Raw genomic sequence first — 20,379 nt, 5'->3', positions numbered from 1 at the left:
TAATCACTTCCTAGAAAGCAAGCAACAACAATAGATTAATACTTAACCAAATTTCCAGCAACTTAAATTTACTTTAGACTACTTAAAAAAATTTTGAAAATTATTTTAAAACCCCCTAATTAAACTCCTTTTTAATGGGTAATCACACCCTTTTATTAAAGTAACAATTATACTACTTTAAATAAAATTCCAGCATTTTAAACTAATCAAAAACCCTTTAAAACTCAAGGATAAAATTTAAATCATAAAAAAAAAACTTCGTTAAAAATCAAAAACTGCCCGAAAATCATATTTAGATTCTGAATTTGGCCACGAGAGAGTGGTGCTCTCTACTAAAGGTACTGAGTCTTTATTAAAACATTGTTTCCACATGGAAAACACTACTTTTTTTTTATCAAAATCGGATGAGTTCAGAACCTAATCGGGATTAAAACGGGATTAATATTAACGAATGGAAATCTAAGACTTAAAACACGAATTTACGTGTTCAAAATATTCTGGGATTAAGTTAAACTAATCAGTAGTTATAATCACCAAAATTTCAAACATCATTACTATAAAAGCCCTAAATCAATTGTTCGTAAAAACCCTAAAATCGTGATTTGATTAAATTAAAACCCTAGGTTTATAAATTATAAAATCTGAAAATATATAACACAATTAAAATCTGAAATTATAAAGTTTAATCATCAAAATACAATTTGATACTAATTAAATTAATTTCAAACAATAAAATCAAAACCCATAAATCAATAATTATAATTACACAAATTAATAAAACAAAGGAGAAAATAAGACTAACCTTTTGGGGATGTATGGGGTATTTATAGGGGAGAGAGTTGTAGGGTAAGTAGTAAGATTGGGCCTCATAAATTTTATGGGTCAATTAGGAAAGTAAACTGGGTTAGGCTTTGATTGTTTGGACATGAATTATAGAATGAATGTATGTATAAGAAATTTGTACCAAAATAATTTTCGACCCAAATTAAAAATCGAAACTTTTGAAATTAAATTCCGGAAAAATACAAATATATATTATAAATGAAATAAAATCCCATTTATAAATTATTTAAAAAAATACGGGGGATTACAATTTTGCTCATTTATCTCAAAATGAGTAAGACAATAACCAATTTACAGGTATGTGCAATAAATTTTAAACTTCTTTGTTTTAGATGAACTCAATTACATAAAATAACTCATTTGCCCAAATGCATTCATCAGATTATTTTGCTCAAAATTTAATGCAATAAACATCAGAGTCAAACAATTTTCCCAAAAAAAAAAGTGTCAAATTCATAGAAAATTTGTGATTCGATTGAAATTTACATAATTAACTCATTTGGGATTTTTTTTAAAAAAAAAAATAAAAAAAAAAAAAAAAACTTCTCAATTACCGTAAGAAACTCAAAGATGGGTTAGATTTTGGTGGAGTAATTAGGCAGCAATGTTGCATGCAAGTTACCCAATAAGGATGAAGAGAGGAAGATTTATAGGATAATTCTCCTTGGAGGCTTCTATTCAGCATACTAGGATAATATATTAGAAAGCTAATATGGACAAATAATATTTACATATTTTTATGTCTTAACAAGTTGGATTTGGTAATGAAAATGGAATATTCATTTTGTGTTTTCCAATTGTTGGTATTTTTGGAAAATTGATCTCAAGTAAGTGAGATTGGAGAATTGTTGTTATTTTTACAGATAAAGAGATATTTTATAGGAAGATTTGAAGCAATAAAAAATATCGATTGATGTTTCAAAGTGAAAGAGAAGAGAGAATGAGAAAATATGCATGGGAGATGGATGGATTTTTGTGGTAAGGGGAGGGAAGAAAAATAGGGTATTCTAATTGGAGAGAGAAAGAGAGAGGTGGTGAAGGGTTTTTTATGTTGTCAAATAAAACACCCTAAGAATCAAAATAATTATAAATCCTAACATATCTAGTAAAGTTTGGAGATTTAGCTAGCTTGTTACAGACTAAAGTGATTAAACTAAACACACTAAACAAAAACTAGAGATATTATGAACGAAGTATGAACGAAGTAATCACATCAATCAAGCGCTGAGGAAATGGGTGAAGCATAACTCTTCACTCAAGCAACACAAAGGGTATAGGAAATGAGAATAAGATGTGAACTAAGAAATTCATTATCGATGATTTAAAGCACAATCAACAACCTATCAACCTATTTGGGTTGATTGATTTCTCACACACAAGATTACTGTATCATCATAAGCTTGCTTACAACAAGGTACAATTAAAAGAAATCTTTCAATGAATCTCAGTAGATCACACCATCGTTATGTCCTTGGTCAATTCACCCAATTACAACTAATGATTGGCCATTCATGAAAAGTAAAGCAGTTAATCACAAATAATCCCAAACCTAACCCTTAATATGCTTAAGATCCAAGTTAACTATGCAGTCCATGCATGAGGGAATCAGTTCGTTTGGAGTGTTTTTTTACATAACTGGTGAGGGCGTGCTGGTCCCATGAGCGCGGCCTGCAATTTCTCCTTTCACTCTCCTCCTTAGCTTCATGCTTCTTTCTAGGCTTCCATGTAACACCCCCAAATCTCCCTCTACGGAAATACTAGTATAATACGTATAATTATACCGTAGAGATAGACTTGGGCGTATTACCTCCGCTTGATTACGCAAGGCTACTTAAAGTACTTAACTCAACAACAAAACTTGCCGCGGAAACCCAATTTTCTTTTATTAATACTTATAAAAATAGTAACATTGTTGTGAGTGCTCAAAAATTAAGACAAGACCAACATTCCTAAATTAGGTGAAGCAAATCCATGACTCCCATATGCTCATTCATGACTCTACCTGAAAGTAGTCAATACTACCGACCATTAGGGCGAACCAAAACAAATAAGCAATACGAATTAGCAAAATATGCTAAGTACGATAAGTGCAAGATAGTGTAAACTCAATTTATTTGCAAACATGCTTTTAAAACCAATTCCAATAATTAATCTAATACATTCAAAACTCATTATTCCAAAACTGATTCCAATGATTCAATATTGAAAATAATAGTTAATAAAACCAATTCATTTAATAAGAACCAATTCATTAAATAAGAACCAATTCCTCACCCAAGTGTGCACACCCCTTAAGCTAGTCTCCTTATATTACAAGACTATTCTTGAGGAAAGACCTGGTCATACAAAGTCCAAGGCCTTATCAATAAACCAAATCCGCATAGTGGGATTACTAACATGTTTATAAAACATTAATAATAATTCAATGGTTTAATAAATCCTTTTAATATCCAATAGTTCCCAATATTATTTAAACACGATAAGTAATCCAAACCATTCAAAACATGATTTAAAAATCAATCATTCAAATACTTTTATTAAAATAAATACCTTCAAACATAATTAATTTCAAAACTAATTTAATTCAATCACGAATCAAATCATGTAAAACATGTTATTCAAACCAATTACTTTCAAAGGTATCTAGCCACCTAAACATACCTTGATTCTTGCTAGCAAAACCACACAAAAAGAACCTCAAGAACCTTGATTGAACACACCCTACAAATAAATATAACCTTAATCAGTATAAGGTTAACAAATAATCACAAATAATTAAATTAAAACTTCCCGGCTTTATGGACATGAACCTTTCAACATAAACATTATTAAAAATTTGATTTTATATAATTAAAACTACTCATAATAATTATTTATAAATCCCCCATAATAATAATAATAATAATTGAATGAGATAAGAGAATAAGAAAAGATAAGAAACCAAGGAAAAGAGAAGAATTGGATTTGCGTGGGAAAGAATAGGCAGAACTTGCAGAGGCTATAACTCCTTCGATATAACTCCGAATTGGGTGATTCTTGAGCCTAACCTCAAGCATTTTTCGAGAGGAACAATCTTTTGTGAAACGTCAATACCCTGACTAGAAGTGCCCGAAAATTGGCTTCAAAGATAAACGGGATGATTTGTGTAAAAAGAGAAGAAGAAAAGTAGAGAATTAGTGTGAATAAGTGGGAAGAATTAAGGGTCTATTTATAGTGTTGACGGTGTAGAAATGATAGAGCTTAAGGTGTGATATGATTACTAGAAAATGTGATATGTTTTTGGGGTTGTTAAGGTACTTGAATCAAATTAAGTTTAGATTAATAGTTGGGTTAAAAGATAAGAAAATTTAAATGGATATACATATGGTTGGGAGAAGAAAGATAGGAACAAAATGAGATAATGAAGAAGAGAATTAGAGGTTAAATTAAAATATAATAATTAACAAACTAAAGTGATAACAATCACTCTTCAAAACATGATCAAATCACGTTTCACAATTATTTTTATTAGTTTTTTTAATATAAAACGAAAATAATAATAATATAATTGAATAAATAAATATTTTAGATAATATAAAATTTGATTTGGGGTATTTAATACCCCCCAAGTGGACCAATGAGAGAGCGACACGTGTCGCCTTGGGAGGCGCCCAAATGGCCTCTTTAGATGCGTGACACGTGTCTCTCAGATATCCCTTTCTAAAAAGGCGGCCTTCAAGGCCCAAACTTTGAGGGCGCCGCAAAACGGCGTGCCCTAATCCCTAGGTCATCAAGCCGTAGGGAGGGCACACTTCCCAAGGACCCTATAAATAGGGACATTCCCCTCATTTATGGGCACGTTACTTGCAATTATTACTCAGCTGTCGTTCTCCTGAGCTTGGAATCTTGGAATCCGAGCAAATAACTTAATTTCCGCACTTTTTATTTTGAATACCGTACTAACTTAATCTTCGGAGGCGGACCACCGACCATTCGGTGCTCCGTTTGTTTTGCAGGTACATGCGTCCTTGCTGAATCCAGTCTAGTGCTGTAACTCTCCCAAGGGACACAAAAAACCCCGAAACATTTGGCGCCGTATGTGGGGAGAGTACCTCTAAGATGGCTTCTCAAGAACATGTGCCGCCTCTAGAGACCACGCGTCCTCTGGAAGAATAGAGGTCCAGACGGACCATGACTCAGGTGACGATGGAGACGTCGAAACCTATGTGGCCCCAAACGGGTCACTCATCTCTAAGCGCCTCCGTCACAAAGACAGGTGGGAGCGCAATGCTAACCAGGCGGGTCCCCTGGAGCCTCAAGTAAGCCCTCAGGGAAGCCAATTGATGCCTCCCAGGCGGCAGGTTCAGCCAGTCACTCGTGATGAGCTCATGAAATTCATGAGTAGCCTTAAGGGTGAAATTAAGGGACTAATCAACAAGCGGACGACTGCTCCTAGAAAGGAACAGTCGGCCACAAAGCCCGCCGAGTCTGGAAAGAAAAAGTCGATCTGGGATCGACAGCCGACTACTCATCCTGCTCCAAAGGAGAAGGCTCGGCCCTAGTTTCCTACTCCATAAATTCCTTTCCTGATGTCAGCACATTTACCAGCTAAGGAATCAGTAGCTGTCGGAGTCGGCTTCTACGTCGACTTATCACGATTGTTAATACCTCGGTGAGGAAGTACCACGGACTCCATCAAGCGGTCCTCTCGTACAGTCGGGGCCTCATGTAATCACCTCGGCGCAGTATATGGCTTAGCCAATATACAGACCGCCTGCTTTGCCTTACATCCATCCTGCCTTCTTCAAAGGACAGGCGGCATACAACTACCAGCCTTTGGACTGGCAGCTTCGGCTACAAAACCTTGGGGAACAACCCTATGCATTCTCCGGGGAAATAGCCGAGGCTAGGCTGAACAGCCGGCCAAGGTGAAAAATATAATGGTTGGAACCTATGATGGTACCTCCAGAAGACCACCTCTTGGCATACACCCACCTCATGTACTTACAGGGGTTGGATGATGCCGCCTGGTGTCGATGCTTCCCGGCCACACTGCTGGGCAATAGCTTAGCAGTGGTTCGGCAATCTACCGACTGGTTGCATAAACAGTTTCAAGACGCTTGCGTTCTTGTTTGCTTCTAACTTCTCTATGAACATCCCTATAAAGAAAACGAGCCTTGATTTAGGCCATGTGCAGCACGGAGATAGAGAGGGGCTTTGATCATATGTCAGGTGGTTCAACCCGGTGAGAATTCAGACCTAAGGACTGTCTAACGAAGTGGCTTATACAGACTTTTTCAAAGGTTTGAAGGACGGGTCAACTTTCAAGTTCGAACTCGTCCGCAAGAAAATTTTCACCCTCCTAGGAATCCTGATGGAGGCGGACGCTTATATACAGGCGACCGAGCTCTGCTCCTCTAGTACAGTCGGACTCTAAGAAGTTTGACCGACAAAAGGAGAGTCGGCCTCCTTAGCAGAAGAGAGCAAAAAGAAAAAACAGATTTGGCGGTTGATAACTCCGATCAGCCGGCCCAGGAGAAAAAGAAAGAGTGGAAGCCGTACGTCCCAAGGTACGAGTTCCACAAGGACAGCTACTCCATCCTCATGGAGATTAAGGATAGGCTGACTCTAGAGAAGTCGACTCCTATGAAAGGTTCCGCTAAAAATCGGAACTAGAATAAGCACTGTCACTACCATGAGGATGTCGGCCATGACACAAATGAATGCTTTAGCCTCAAGTGGACGCTAACCGTATCCTATGTGAAGTCCAAAGTGACTTCAAAATCGAATTTGGGGCAGTCAAGCAAAAAGACTCCCTAGCCTGCTATCAGCTCTGAAACGGATGAGGAACCGGTTTATACAATAGCAGGCGGATTCGCCGGTGGTGGTCCGACCATCCGGGGCAACAAGGACCATCTAAGAAAGATGGTCCATTTTGTTGATGAGGGACAGGCGGCTAGCACATCCGCCTTCCCTGAAGTCATCATCACCGAAAAGGACAAGGGCAAAGTTCGTCGGCCGAATGATGACCCTGTGGTCATAGAATGTAAAGTGGCCAACCAATTGGTTGGTCGAATCTTGATTGACACAGGAATCTCCTCAAATATCCCGCAAATGTCTATCCAACCTCAAATACAGGCCGGATAGTATGATGGATGTCTCCCATCCCCTTGTGGGTTTTGGGGGAGGAGTTGTGCATCCAGTCGGACGCATTGATTAGCCCATTCAACTGGGGGAGAAAGGTAGCGGTCGACACATGACCATCCGGTTCCTAGTGGTTGAAGAGCTGACCGCCTACAATCTTATCCTTGGCCGACCCACTCTTAACGAGTGCAATCTCATGCTTGTCAAGTATGAGAATGATGATGGGACTATTGGCTCCCTAAACGGGGACCAGATGATGGCTTGAGAATGCTATCTCTCGGACGTCAAGCATGCGACAGCTGCAGTTGGTAGGGCAAAGAGCCAATAGACCTTGATGATATCAAGGATGACCATTCGACCCCACCAGCCGCTAAGAAGAGAAAGCATAATCCGTTGGTGGTGGTAAAAAAAGAGAAGCAATAGCAAGACGACCTCCGTCCCAGCCGGCTGGTGAGAACATTGATGTTAAGGTGGGGACGACTGCTATTGCTAAGTTGGGCGCAAGCTTGCACCAACTGCTGAAAGAATTCAAATACATCTTTGCCTTTGAAGTGTAAGAGATGCCAGACATCAGCCCAGATCTTGTTGTGGATCCTAAAAAGAAGCCCATTCAGCAAAAGAAAATAAACTATGGCGAGGAAAGAAGTCATGCGGCCATGTAAATTCCCTGAATGGGTTGCAAATGTTGTGCTTGTAAAGAAGCCGAATGGTACCTGGCGCATGTGTGTGGATTACACTGACTTAAACAGAGCATGTCTGAAGGATAGCTATCCACTTCCAAAGATCGATAGTCTAGTCGACTCAACAGCCGGACATGCCCTAATGAGCTTCATGGATGCATATTCAGGCTTTCATCAGATTCCCTTGTGGAAAAAAGATCAAGAGAAGACGACATTCGTCACTGATCTGGGGTTATTCTGTTATAATGTGATGCCGTTTGGTTTGAAGAATGCACTTGCTACTTTCCAACGCATGATTAATTCAGTCTTCATTAATCAAATCGGGAGGATCACCTTGCTGACCTCCGAAAAACATTCGCCACCCTCAGGCAGCACAAGGTCATGCTTAATCCAAAAAAGTGTGTCTTTAGTGTTGAGTATGAGACTTCGGATTCTTGATTGACCAAAGGGGGATAGAGGCCAACCTTGAAAAAATACAGATGGTAATCGACATGCAATCGCCCCGTACTGTTAAGGAAGTCCAAAAAACTCGGGTCGGTCAGGCAACAAGTGCCTCTACTTCTTTCCGGCGATCAGGAAGAAGACTAGGTTTGAATGGGGGGAGGATGCTGAGACGGCCTTCCAAAAGCTGTAAACGCATCTGCCCTCTTTGCCAAGGTTAGTCAGCCCCTTGCCTAAAGAGGCGGTCTATATGTATCTGGCTGTTTCAGATCATGCCCTCGCTGTTCTCTTAGTTGAAAGAGACGACATCCAGCTCCCGGTCTACTTCATGAGCCACATTCTTAGAAACGCGGAACTTCGTTCCGCTATGGTCGAAAAATTTGGTCTCGCCCTTTACATGGCCGCCAAGAAGTTGAAACCTTACTTATTGGTACATCCAGTCACGGTCTACACCACCAACCGATCAAGCGGCCAATGACGACCTTGAACTGGTCGAATGCTCAAATGGGCTATTGAGTTGTAGGGACTGGAAATCACTTTCGAACCAAGGAAGGCAATAAAGGGGCAAACATTCGCCGACTTTATTGTTGAAATGACAAGGCGGACTAAGCTGGACACTATCAATCAGGTTTGGAAAGTGTATGTGGACGGGAGTTCCAAGATGAACGGCTGTGGTGCAGGCGTAATTTGTCAGTCTCCAAGGGGGACAAATATGAACAAGGGAAGTTAACTCCAAATTGGGAAGACTCCTACCGAATCTATGAAGAAGTAAGAGGCGACACCTATTGCCTGAAACACTTGACGGCAGGAGGCTACTTAGAACCTGGAATGTAGATAACCTAAAGAAGTATTACTTCTGAAATTTTGTAAAGTTTTTTGACTTGTTAATGAAATATAGCCTTCGTTTCATACTTGTCTTTATTTTACTTTATTTTGAGACCGACTGCACGCACGCAGAAGGACCATGCTCACAACAATGAAGGATGCCGCCTGCACTATGTGCCGACGGATCCTACTTACCCTTTATCGTTTCGGCTTCACATAGTGCAGACGGACTAATTTATAACTAATGTCGATGTTCGAATATCGCCTGCATAATGTGCAGACGAACAACGTCGAGATTTTATGAGCTACCGCCTGCACAATATGCAGACGGCTAAGCACACTCTAAAATTTATAATGGTTAAGGGACCGTCTGCCCCTACAGCAGACACCCAGGAAAGGACCACCAAAACAGTCGTCCTAAAACCTATCCTTAAGCCAAGTTAATAACTTAGTAGCTAATTATTCTTTATTTTAAGCTAAGACAATGACTTAGTGGCTATTTATTTGTTAAACAAGGCTAATAGCCGGATGAAAATTATTTAAACTACCGTCTGCTCCAACATGAGTACGACTATCTGCTCCAACATGAGTCAGACAACCGGCGACGTCCATCCGGGCGAATTTGTCGAGGAGAAGCATTTCCCATTTGGATGGCACATTGCTTTACAAATACATCAAGTGGCCCTACCGGATGTGCTAAGGCAGCGCTCGCTGTCGTTTGATTTAATCTAACTTGAAATCTAAAAAGCGTTAAGTTTTTCGACTATTCAGGCGGAAAACGACTATTGTTTCATATTAGAGGCTACCTTACCGCCTGTTTTGGCTATGGGGCAAGACAGGCGGACAATACCGTTTTCAATAAATATGCTAAGTAAAAAAACTTAGCAGCTTTTCTGTACTCGACCAGACATTGCTCAAGCCGTAAGCGTGGTAAAGTATCACTATATTCGAGATACTATTGCTAGTGGCAAGGTAGCACTAGGGAAGGTGCATACTTCGGAGAATCCGGCGGATATGTTAACTAAGCCTTTGCCGGTTGCAAAGTTTGAGCATTGCTCAAACTTGGTTGGTTGTTATTAGCTATGTTGTTTTTGACACCCTTGTAAGGGTGGTTACACCTTTTGTAGGTGGTTTCAGTTTTGTTGAAGATGTTGGTTACATCCGTTGTTTTTCGGATGGTTGTTGTGGTTACTTGACATGATTGATTATCTTGTCAAGGTGGAGAATTGTTGGAATGTGACTCGAGAATCAATCGAGGCTTGGCATATAAGCTAAGAGGATGAATTACTTGTGTTAAGCAAGGAAGCATTGGATGGGTCAACTTCAACTGGGCATATCTCTCAAACTACTTAGAGTTTTGAGGTGATTCAAGTTGGAGGTGAAAGCTTGTTTCAAGAGCTTTCCAATGATAGGTCATAAGCTTAATTCCGATAAGAAACGAGGAAGTTATAATTGTTTTACTACGAGCTGTGTGTGCTGATGCGAATAGGAGATGCACGTCCGTACCAAATATGGCACGTCCGTGCTGCTGCAGTTCCAGACGAGCAGTAGCTACTGGAATGAGTTATTTGGGCTTGCACGTCCGTGCCTACCTGATACCCTGTCCAAATCCGTCGGGGGTATAAATACCCATTAAAGTTTATTTTGTTCATTATCCCCAAATTGAGTGAAACACAATTAGAGCTAGGGTTCTTGTTCTTGAAACTCTTGTGCTTTAGAATGGAAATTAGTGAGAGATTACTCTTGTAAACACTAATTGAAATCAATACAAACATTCTCCTTGTTCTTGGGTGGGTTTTATAGTCTTCAAGTAATTGCTTGAAGGATTTTCCCACCTTCCAATTTCTTGTCTCTTTTACTATCAAGTTTCTTAATTGTTCTTTGCTAATTACTTCAATTATCAACCATTTGCTCTAACAGCTATGTCTGCACCAAACAACATAATAGTTAGAAATGAAATGAATAAAAACAATATGGGTAACAAAGCTGATAAATTCAAGCGGCCAGCTACCTCTCGGCTTCTCTGTACTAAGGCCACAGGCGGCAAAGTACGCCCCGTCCGAGAGCCACTCAAATCGGGGAATATAACTTTGGGGGGTAATATCCTTGACCCCGTCTCTTTGTTTGTTCGGACGGCCACAGTAAAAAGGCCTCGATCAAAAGTCTCCTCCTGGGAACAGGCGGAAGGGCTTTCTTCCCATGAGGGGCGGATATTGAGTCAGCTGTTGTACCGCCTGTTCTTTGGGAAATCTAGGGAAGAGATTATGTAAAACTTGGACCTCCAGTCCTTCCATTTATTCTCCTTCCCTAGGGTCATCATATAACGGGTATGGTTGGTTAGAGTAAATCAGCCGATCCCGCTTGAATTTGGAGTCTTGCTCAGGTAGTGCATATGAGCAAACGCCTCGAAGCTGGGCTCCACCTCCAGATCTCACAGGCGGCAACCAGAATGTTAACCCAAGAATTGGGGGCTAGTTGCCAAATACCCAGCTGATATCCATCCATTATCCTCTCCACGACCGGATAAAGAGGGAAGCGCAGCCCTGTCTGGATGGCTGCTTCGTAGCACTGGTCACCATAGCTGGCCATCTCATGCTAGGTGACCGTGTCCATAGCATCCGACACGGACAGCAAGAACCCATGTCCCATGACATGGGTTGAAATAAATTTTCCAAGGTCTTCTTTCATTGTTTTCCGTCTGCTTTCTGCGACGTGCAAGTAATAAGGAGACGCTCATGTCGCCTGAAAGCAGACGGCTCCTCCCAGCCCTCTTCCTTCTCAACAAAGAGGGACTCTTAGGCAGTCTTAAGGTTCGACCGTGCCTCCTCCGAGTCAACGGAGGCGCTGTGGGAGGATGATCATTAGAATTTTCTTCTGGGCTTGCCGATTGGTGCCAGTAGTGGCCTCCCCCAACTCAGCATTCGACACCGATTCACTCGGCTCGGGCTTTCCATATTCCTCATAACACTCCTCTAAAAATGAGTCGCTGGGAGTGCTGATGTTGCTAGGGGGATCTTTACTAATCTCGGAGACAGGCGCCCTAATGGAACTATCCGAGAAAACTGTCTCACTCTCCGAATGGTACCAAAAACCATCCGTCCTATATCTCCTGGTCGTCTGCTTTGTTCTAGCCATCGTGTCCTGTAGGGGCACAGCTGTCGGATTTGGAGATGTACTCAAAGGAAAGTTCTCGAATGAGCATTTGACACTCCTAGTTCTAGATTCAGCCGTCCCCGGTGACCGGCTGATCGCTAATCTAGGCTGTGTCGGGTGCGTTTGGGAAACCATTTTTGATAAAGAAAAAACACAAAGAAATAAGTAAAGCAAGGGTCAGGCGGTTACCTTAGAAGAAGGTACTAAGAGGCGCCGGTCAGGGACGTCTGTAGGAACAAGACGAACGAAGCTGGCAAGAAGTCAAAGTTCTTCAAAAGTAAAAAATTCAACGATTCTCCCAAAGATTCACGCAATAGATTCAGGTGAACAGTAAAAGTAAAATCCTCGGCCAATCAAAAGCCAACACCTGTCACAGGCGCCACGAGGCATGCCACGTGACACCTGTGAGGGGCAAATGATTTGGGGTATTTAATACCCCCAAGTGGACCAATGAGAGAACGACACGTGTCGCCCTGCGGGCGCCCTCTCCAGATGCGTGACACGTGTCACTCAGATATCCCTTCTGAAAAGGCGGCCTTCAAGGCCCAAACTTTGAGGGCGCCGCAAAACGACGTGCCCTAATCCCTAAGTCATCAAATCCTAGGGAGGGCACACTTCCCAAGGACCCTATAAATAGGGACATTCCCCTCATTTATGGGGACATGTTACTTCTTGCAATTATTACTGAGCTTGGAATCCGAGCAGATAACTTAATTTCCGCACGTTTTATTCCAAATACCGTACTAACTTAATCTTGGAGAGTGATGGTCTAAAGCCATTTACGTTGTACGCGAGCCTTGTGCTTTATCTATCGATTTAACCTTCCGACCAAATATTATAATCTGAACCACCACGTTCGTTGCAGTTGGTATCAAAGCCGACATGCCTCCGACATCCCCGATGGTTACCGTTGAACGAGTTACGGCACTTGAAGAACGTTTAGAGATCAGTTACAAGGTAGGGGATGGTGAAAATTCCATTCAGCAAATCTTGATGACAACAATCCGTGAGGGTATGGAGGCTATTCAGAAAACATTGACAGAGAGATTCAACAAGAATCAAGAAGAGGCAGCCCGCAAAAACAGAGAAGCCATCGAAGAGTCCAACCGCAAGGACTTGGCTTCCATTGACGAAGCAACCCAGAAAATTGAAGGTCGCATGAATCGGTTTAGAGACGATCAGAACCAACAAAACGCTCTTATGAAGAACAACCAAGACAATTTTTTCGACGAAATTAGAGGAATGATGGCGACCTTGAAGGACAAGGGGAAAACACCGATCGCGGTGGACGAGGAAGTGGAGCAGCAGCTAGGTGCTGGTGGTCTTAAGGAGCCACCGCTGGGGGCAGGTGGTTCTAATGAACCGCCGCAGGGTGGGTGCAGGTGGCTGCAATGCGCCGCCGCTAAGTGCTAGTGGGTTCAACAGGCTCAGATTTGGCAATTGGGACCCCGGTGCTGGTGGGGGATTCCATAACCACGGCGACCCCTACAACGACCACCCCATCAACAACCACGAAAATCGCGACAACCGCAGGTTTCGCAAGCTAGACATGCCGGTTTTCGACGGCTCCAATCCCGACGGTTGGATCTTGAGGGGAGAGCAATACTTCCAATTTTATAGGCTGACGGAGGTGGAGAAACTCCAAGCGGCGGTGGTAGCCATGGATGGCGACGCGTTAAGGTGGTACCAATGGGAGAGTAGGCGCCGACCGTTGATCGGGTGGGAGGATCTCAAGGGACGGATCTTAACCCAGTTTCAACCGATGAACTCAGGGAGTTTGCATGAGCAGTGGCTCGCGGTGCTTCAGTCGACCCAATGGTGGAATATCGGAGGGCGTTTATCGAGAAAGCCTCACCATTGGTGGACATTCCAGAGAGCGTGATGAAAGGGCAGTTCATCAAGGGATTGAAGGAGGAAATTATGGCAGAAATCCGGTTGCTAAACCCATTAACTTTAAAAGATGCCATAAACCTAGTGGTTCGGGTTAAAGAACGGAATCGGTCTGTGGTAGCGAGAAAACGGGTACGGTTGTATCCAAAACCGAACCCTATTTTTCTTTTAATAGAAGTTCAGCCTTCACTCCTCTTGGATCTGGATCCTACACAACACACAACCAGCCTTCTAACTCCACAAAATCCAACCCACAAAATACTTCTGCAACTCAGAGCTCCGTAGCTTTTGTTAACTACCAGACCTACACCTACCAAAATCAAAACTGACCCAACCCCAGTTCTTCCCAATTCAGCAGAAATGTGAGGCGTTTGACGGAGAGAGAGATGCAAGATAAGATGGCCAAGGGCCTGTGCTTTAAGTGTGATGGCCGCTGGACCGGGCCCACTCACGTGTGCACGGCTAAGGGACTGAGTGTCCTGCTCGTAGAGGAGGAGGAGGAGGGCGCTGAGGGAGAGTTTATGGCGATGGGGGTTCCGGCGAGTATGGCAGAACAAATAGGACAAGGTGGCTCTTTTGGGGGGAGTATTGCAATGCACCAACCACCACCTCCACACATTCTGACCTACAGAAGAAGAAGACAGAAACAGCGAGCAACACAAGGCAACACACACCCATTACCATGAGCAGCAACAGTTCTGAAATTGCAGGCAGCCTTTTATCTTTTACTGTGGTAATTTAGCTAGATGACAAATAGTAGTAAATGCTTAACAATCAAGGCAGTAGGCCAAAGCTTGTAGCAATCAAGTAGTATAAATAGAATAGCCTAAGTTAGAAGAAATCAGCCAGAAGATTATTGTAGTGAGTCTTGGAGAGTGATGGCCTAAAGCCATTTACGTTGTACCCGAGCCTTGTGCTATATCTATCGATTTAACCTTCCGACCAAATATTATAATCTGAACCACCACGTTCGTTGCACGATTCCACCATTAAGATTAGAGTTGGAAAGCGTGTTGTATTGTGTCGTGCTTGTGTTCATATTTGAAAATAAGCTAGTTAGGAAAACTCAATACCAATGCAATCCGTTTAGTTAAACTTGTCATGTCGTGGTGACCATATACTAAAAAACGTGAAAGCCCTTAATACTAATATACTTTTTCCTTGTTTGATTCTTTGTCGTGTTATATTAAAAAGAGTTGGCTTCTTTCAAGAGATTTATCGTCAATACCCTAAATTATTAGTTGCGTTTCTTAGGCGGGCTGAGTTGTTTCGGTTTTGTGTTGGTAATCTCAACACCAACCTGACTTGTTTAATTAAATGTGTCATGTCATGTTGTGTTAACCCGTTTAATTAAATGTGTCATGTCATGTTGTGTTAACCCGTTTAATTAAACGGGTCGTAAACCCTTGGCACTAACCCGTAGCTTTTCGTGTCAAGTCAGGTTGTGTTGTCTCAGTGTTTGCTATTTCCAATTAAAATCCAATTCCTCCACACATAGTACGGTTAAAAAATGAAGAAACATGTAAGCAAGATGTACACTAGCCCCCTCATTTGTATCCTATTATTATATTAAGATAGAAAACTAAGTGAAGTGTTGCTTCCTCTATCACATTTACTTTTGTCTTACCCAGTTATTAGTTTAGTACTTATTCTGGTATATCGCTATAGCAATATGCGAATTGATAAATATATTTGTAAAATACACAAACTCAAAATTTGTTAATTTTTCCTCTTTATTCAAACATTTTTTATATTAATACAATTTGTAGTTATTTTAAACTAACTGACGTTTATCTTCAAGTCTATCTTGAGTCAAGTTCAAACCTAGAATTCATTGAGTCGATTCAAGCTTGAGTTTGTAATGCGCTTGCAATTTATTCAAGTCAGGTGGAGCTCAAGTTCATGCACTTTTTAAAATCAATAATACCCCTAGTGCGGACATCAATTTTCTTGAAGTTTTAAATTTTTTTTTATGTTGCCCACTGACTGCATACGTTTTTCACTCTGCAGTGATGGATATTGATTCTGTTGGGACATTCACTATGTGCCATGAAGCACTAAAATATCTCAAGAAAGGGGGGCCAGGAAGAAAGTCATCCAGTGGTGGACTAATATTGAATATAAGTGCGACGTTGCATTACACAGCTTCTTGGTATCAAATTCATGTATCTGCGGCCAAGGTTAGTTGTAAAAAATGCTATATCTGGGTCCCTTAATACATTTTTTTGTTTCCAGTATTCTAGGTTATTTCTTTCATTCCCATTAATTGTCAATTGGTGGGTGGTGATGCAGGCAGCTGTTGATGCAACTACCAGAAACTTGGCATTGGAATGGGGTACAGATTATGATATTAGAGTCAATGGAATAGCGCCAGGTCCAATTGGTGATACACCTGGAATGAGTAAACTTGCACCTGAAGAGATAACAAGCAAAGCTAAAGATTACATGCCACTTTATAAACTTGGTGAGAAATGGGACATTGCTATGGCTGCGGTATATCTTGCGTCAGATGCAGGTGAGCAATTCATTTTTATGTATTTTTTCCTTCTTTACTACTTGATGTACCTAATTATGGTACTTAGTATATAAGAAGCTGTATTTTGTTATAGAAACTACTAACATTTCCCCCCACCCCCTCCCTCCTCTCTCCTAAATTTACAAGAAAATGATGTCAAGATGTGCAATTATTGACTCCATGGCTTATTGACGTATATATGCTTGCTGGCATTTATGATATCAAGTGTACTGGTCTAGTTGCATTTCTCCATAGACATGCACTGTAGTGTCGAATATTATTATTCTTACTTTTTATGCCTTGTTAAAAATTTTGAAATTTAGTTCTTTTACGCAAACTTGAGCTTGTAAATCAGTAGGAAGAAAAAAGAATGTAAATACACCTTTTCCATGTAGGACAGTAAGCAGCTGTCACATTTCAGTTAGGTGGTGTGGCACACCAAAGACACAGATTTATATTAATAATTGTTCCACATGCAACATAAGATTGACAACCAAACTATTGCTAACCTGCATTCTTGCTTGATTTTTATTAATATCTTTCAATGAAACTAAGGTATATTTATGGTAAAAAAATCTCTTTAATTCCTCATCCCTCCTTTATAAAATATTGAATATGGAACCATTTTCAAATCTGTAGTTGTGGTGACATCCAACGTTCCCAAGTGTAGTCTCTATGTGATTGTTTGCTTTATTTGCTAAGTGAGGCTTCACTTTACAAGATGCTCTAATGCTCAATTATTGCAAAATTTTTTTTGGAAATTGTATGGAATTAATCACTCATAATTTTTTGTGTTGGCATGTTCTTACAAAATATTCTTCTTATGTTGCTCCCCCCCCCCCCCCTTCCTAAAAAATCTTCTGAAGCTGACAACATTTTTTGCCTAAATTGTTTACAAATAAACAAAAAATTAACTCACTATACAACCTGTGAAGTCTGATTTTTATCTTCCTTTGATTTTCATTTCTTGGTATCTCTGCTCCAAATATAAGCTATCGAGCTGTGTGTATAATATTGAGTCACCGTTTTTGCTAATCTTGCATAGAGTGCCAAACACTGATGGTTTATCTCTTGATGGAGCTTAGTCATGCTGCGTATTATTAGTAATTTAGTATTACTTTTGTCCAAAATAATTTCCCTGCTTCATAACTTGGAATGTCTGAGGCAGGCTTCCTGTTGCCAGTTTGCAATATCTCAGAACATTTTGTATTTTGTATTTCAATCAGACATCTGTTCTATTTTTAAGATCATTAATCAGGGTTCCTTATCTCTTTTCCTCCCCTAGTATTCGTAAGTTTGTTCAGTATATAATCTATTGAATGTGCTTGATACTTATTTACCTTTTTCTTTTCTTTTTTTTTTTTTTTTTTTTTTTTTTTTTTTTTTTTTTTTTTTGTGTGTGTGCATTGTTTGGGTCAGTTATGAATTTCTGTAAAACTTGATATGGTTTTGTAAAATCATCTTTATAAATCAGGGCATTGCTGATAGTTCTAAAAATTTTCAGTAGTACATTAGTATCCCACTGGTTGGGAAAAGTTTCCTACCTTTTGATTTTAGAAGTTGGACAATGACTGTTACTGTCTGCGTTACCATGTCAATGTAAAAGGACTTGGAACCAATTAGATAGCAAATGTTTTGTACTCTTTTCATCGATTATTTGCAGTAAATTGATCGGAGGAACCAAATAAAGGGGGAGTTTGTACTTTTCTAACTGAGATGATGAAGGAAAAGGGAAGGGTATTGGAATCTGATATTTTGACACATTTTGTCCAAATTGGATATGGTAGATATCCGTCTTTTCTTCCTTGCAGTTTCCTATTCCTACTTTTTACCGTCACTATGCTGAGAACTGATAAGACATTTGAACATGGAGGAGACGGAAAACAGAAAATAAAAAAGATTTTTTTAAAAGGCTGCAATGAAGGAGAGGGAGCAAAGGTCAAATATGTGAGCGGGTTATGTCAAGAATCACTTCCTTTGCCTTTCTTCCTTTCAAATGTCCCTCAAAATGATAATGGAGACCCGAGGGTACACTGGTACGAAGAGTGGAAGAGTGGGACCATGATGGGGTTAAACGAGGGAGAGGGAGGTTGAAAATGACTTGGTTGGAAGGAATTAGGAAGGAAATGAAGTGAATGGATTTGCATGAGGATGAGGCATTTGATCGTAAGGGATAGAGGAGGAAGATTTTTGACGATGACTAAACGGAATAATCACTCTTGGTTCATGTAACCGACCCTGCTTATGGGATTAAGGCTTTGATTGACTGATTGTTTATTACATTTTTCTTGACCAGTTTGATCTATCCAATGAACTTGTATACAAGTTTGATGAAGTAGTTTTTATGATATTGTTATTCTTGGTTAACAAAAGCATTTCCTTTTGTTTTATTACTGAATTGTTTTTAATTAGCCATAGTTCCACTGCAATTAAATCATTAATAGGAAAGGAGGAATATATGATTGTGAGGTACTGAAATTAGAGAAGATAAAGGGAGTATTGCAAGCCCATTTTTTTGCCTTGGTTATCTACTAAGGATTTTGGTACCATGAAGCTCAATAAGGTCAATCATGCATCTGATCTTTTAGATAATGCTGTTTTTCCAACAAGCCTGAAATCTGTATTCACCTCCAGACATCTATCTTCTGTTCTTTTAGATTACAAAACTCATCTAGTGCTTATAACTGGAAGTTTCCTATCTATTGGCAAGATGCGGATTAGTTAAGTTAAATTAAGTTCTATGTGTGGGCAGTGGATATTGTGCTATCGTAATAAGGTTACCAATAAAGAGAGTGTAGGGAAGCAGACTGCTAGTTGGAGGATGCTGAATAATTCTGATATCGGAGGCATTGAAAATTTTAAAATGTTGGACTGACTTATTAATAGTGGTGTGTATTACTTCAGAACTTTGTGTGATCTACCTTATATATAGATAATGATGGTAAAAAAAAATCTATGTGGTACCTACCGTTTATCTTACCTCTCACGTGTATGTTTTTTTAATTAAATAAAAATACTCGTTCCTGTAAATTATTTTCCATTCTCTAATGTATTCAAGCTTGCGCTTGTTAGGGCGTGTTCACATTTATTGAGGTGAGCTGAACTGAACTGATTGGAGCGGAACTGAACTGAACTGAGCTGAAATGATTATATTATGAGAGAGAAATTAGGAACTGAACTGAATGAGCTGAACTGATTGGAGGTGAACTAAACTGAAATTTAGCTGAAGTGAACAGACCGTTAGTTTTTCTGAGATTCTCCATTTAAAATTGTCTCTGCAGTTATGACTTACACCAAGACATACCTGTTAGCAATTCCTTGTCTGTCAGAATCATATTTTTGGAGTCTTTAATCCATTTTTCTGTTGTTTTTGATACTGTGACTATTAAATATCTGTGCATATGGTATATGTTGCCTCCTAGCCAAAGAAGAGAATTATATCTGGCATTACTTGCAATTTCTTTCTAATAAGATGATATTTCCATTCAAAAGTAGCTGAGTTTAGTGAGTTTAGATATGTCTCACTTCATATTTTTGCAGACTCATGTTCCCTTGTTCTTTGGAATGGAAGATATAAGGCAGTAACTTAACGATGGGCAGACCAACAAGAAGTTACTTAACTAGATACATTATGCTGTCTCTATGTTTGTAAAGCACAGAATCTTCCTCTTAACCGATTGAAAGGACTCTGCTGATTTGAGTCAACTTTTGCAATTTTTCAGGTAAATATGTCAATGGATCAACACTTCCAGTTGATGGAGGACTCTGGCTGAGCCGGCCACGCCATCTGCCCAAAGATGCAGTGAAGGAACTTTCTCGTGTAGTAGAGAAAAAATCAAGAAGTGCTCCAGTTGGGCTTCCTAAGAGCAAGCTGTAATCAGTTAATAATAATAATAATAATAATAATAA

The 20,379-nt window shown here is 40.1% G+C and overlaps 1 protein-coding gene across 2 annotated transcripts in view; it reads left to right on the top strand.

Annotated features, from left to right (window-relative positions):
- The window catches only part of LOC110739385 (peroxisomal 2,4-dienoyl-CoA reductase-like), a 28,175-nt gene extending 7,796 nt beyond the window's left edge, over positions 1-20,379 (top strand). The window contains exons 3-5 of one of the 2 annotated variants that reach the window (XM_021919842.1): positions 15,966-16,135; positions 16,248-16,470; positions 20,193-20,379. In XM_021919842.1, coding sequence (XP_021775534.1) covers positions 15,966-16,135; positions 16,248-16,470; positions 20,193-20,347 — 548 coding nt within the window. In that variant the 3' untranslated portion in view covers positions 20,348-20,379. The remainder of the gene's footprint in view (positions 1-15,965; positions 16,136-16,247; positions 16,471-20,192) is intronic. The other variant, XM_021919843.1, reaches the window with a different exon arrangement.

This window comes from Chenopodium quinoa, unplaced genomic scaffold (assembly GCF_001683475.1).
Source record: "Chenopodium quinoa cultivar QQ74 unplaced genomic scaffold, ASM168347v1, whole genome shotgun sequence".
NCBI lineage: Eukaryota > Viridiplantae > Streptophyta > Magnoliopsida > Caryophyllales > Amaranthaceae > Chenopodium > Chenopodium quinoa.
This window is presented reverse-complemented; position numbering and strand designations above follow the sequence as displayed.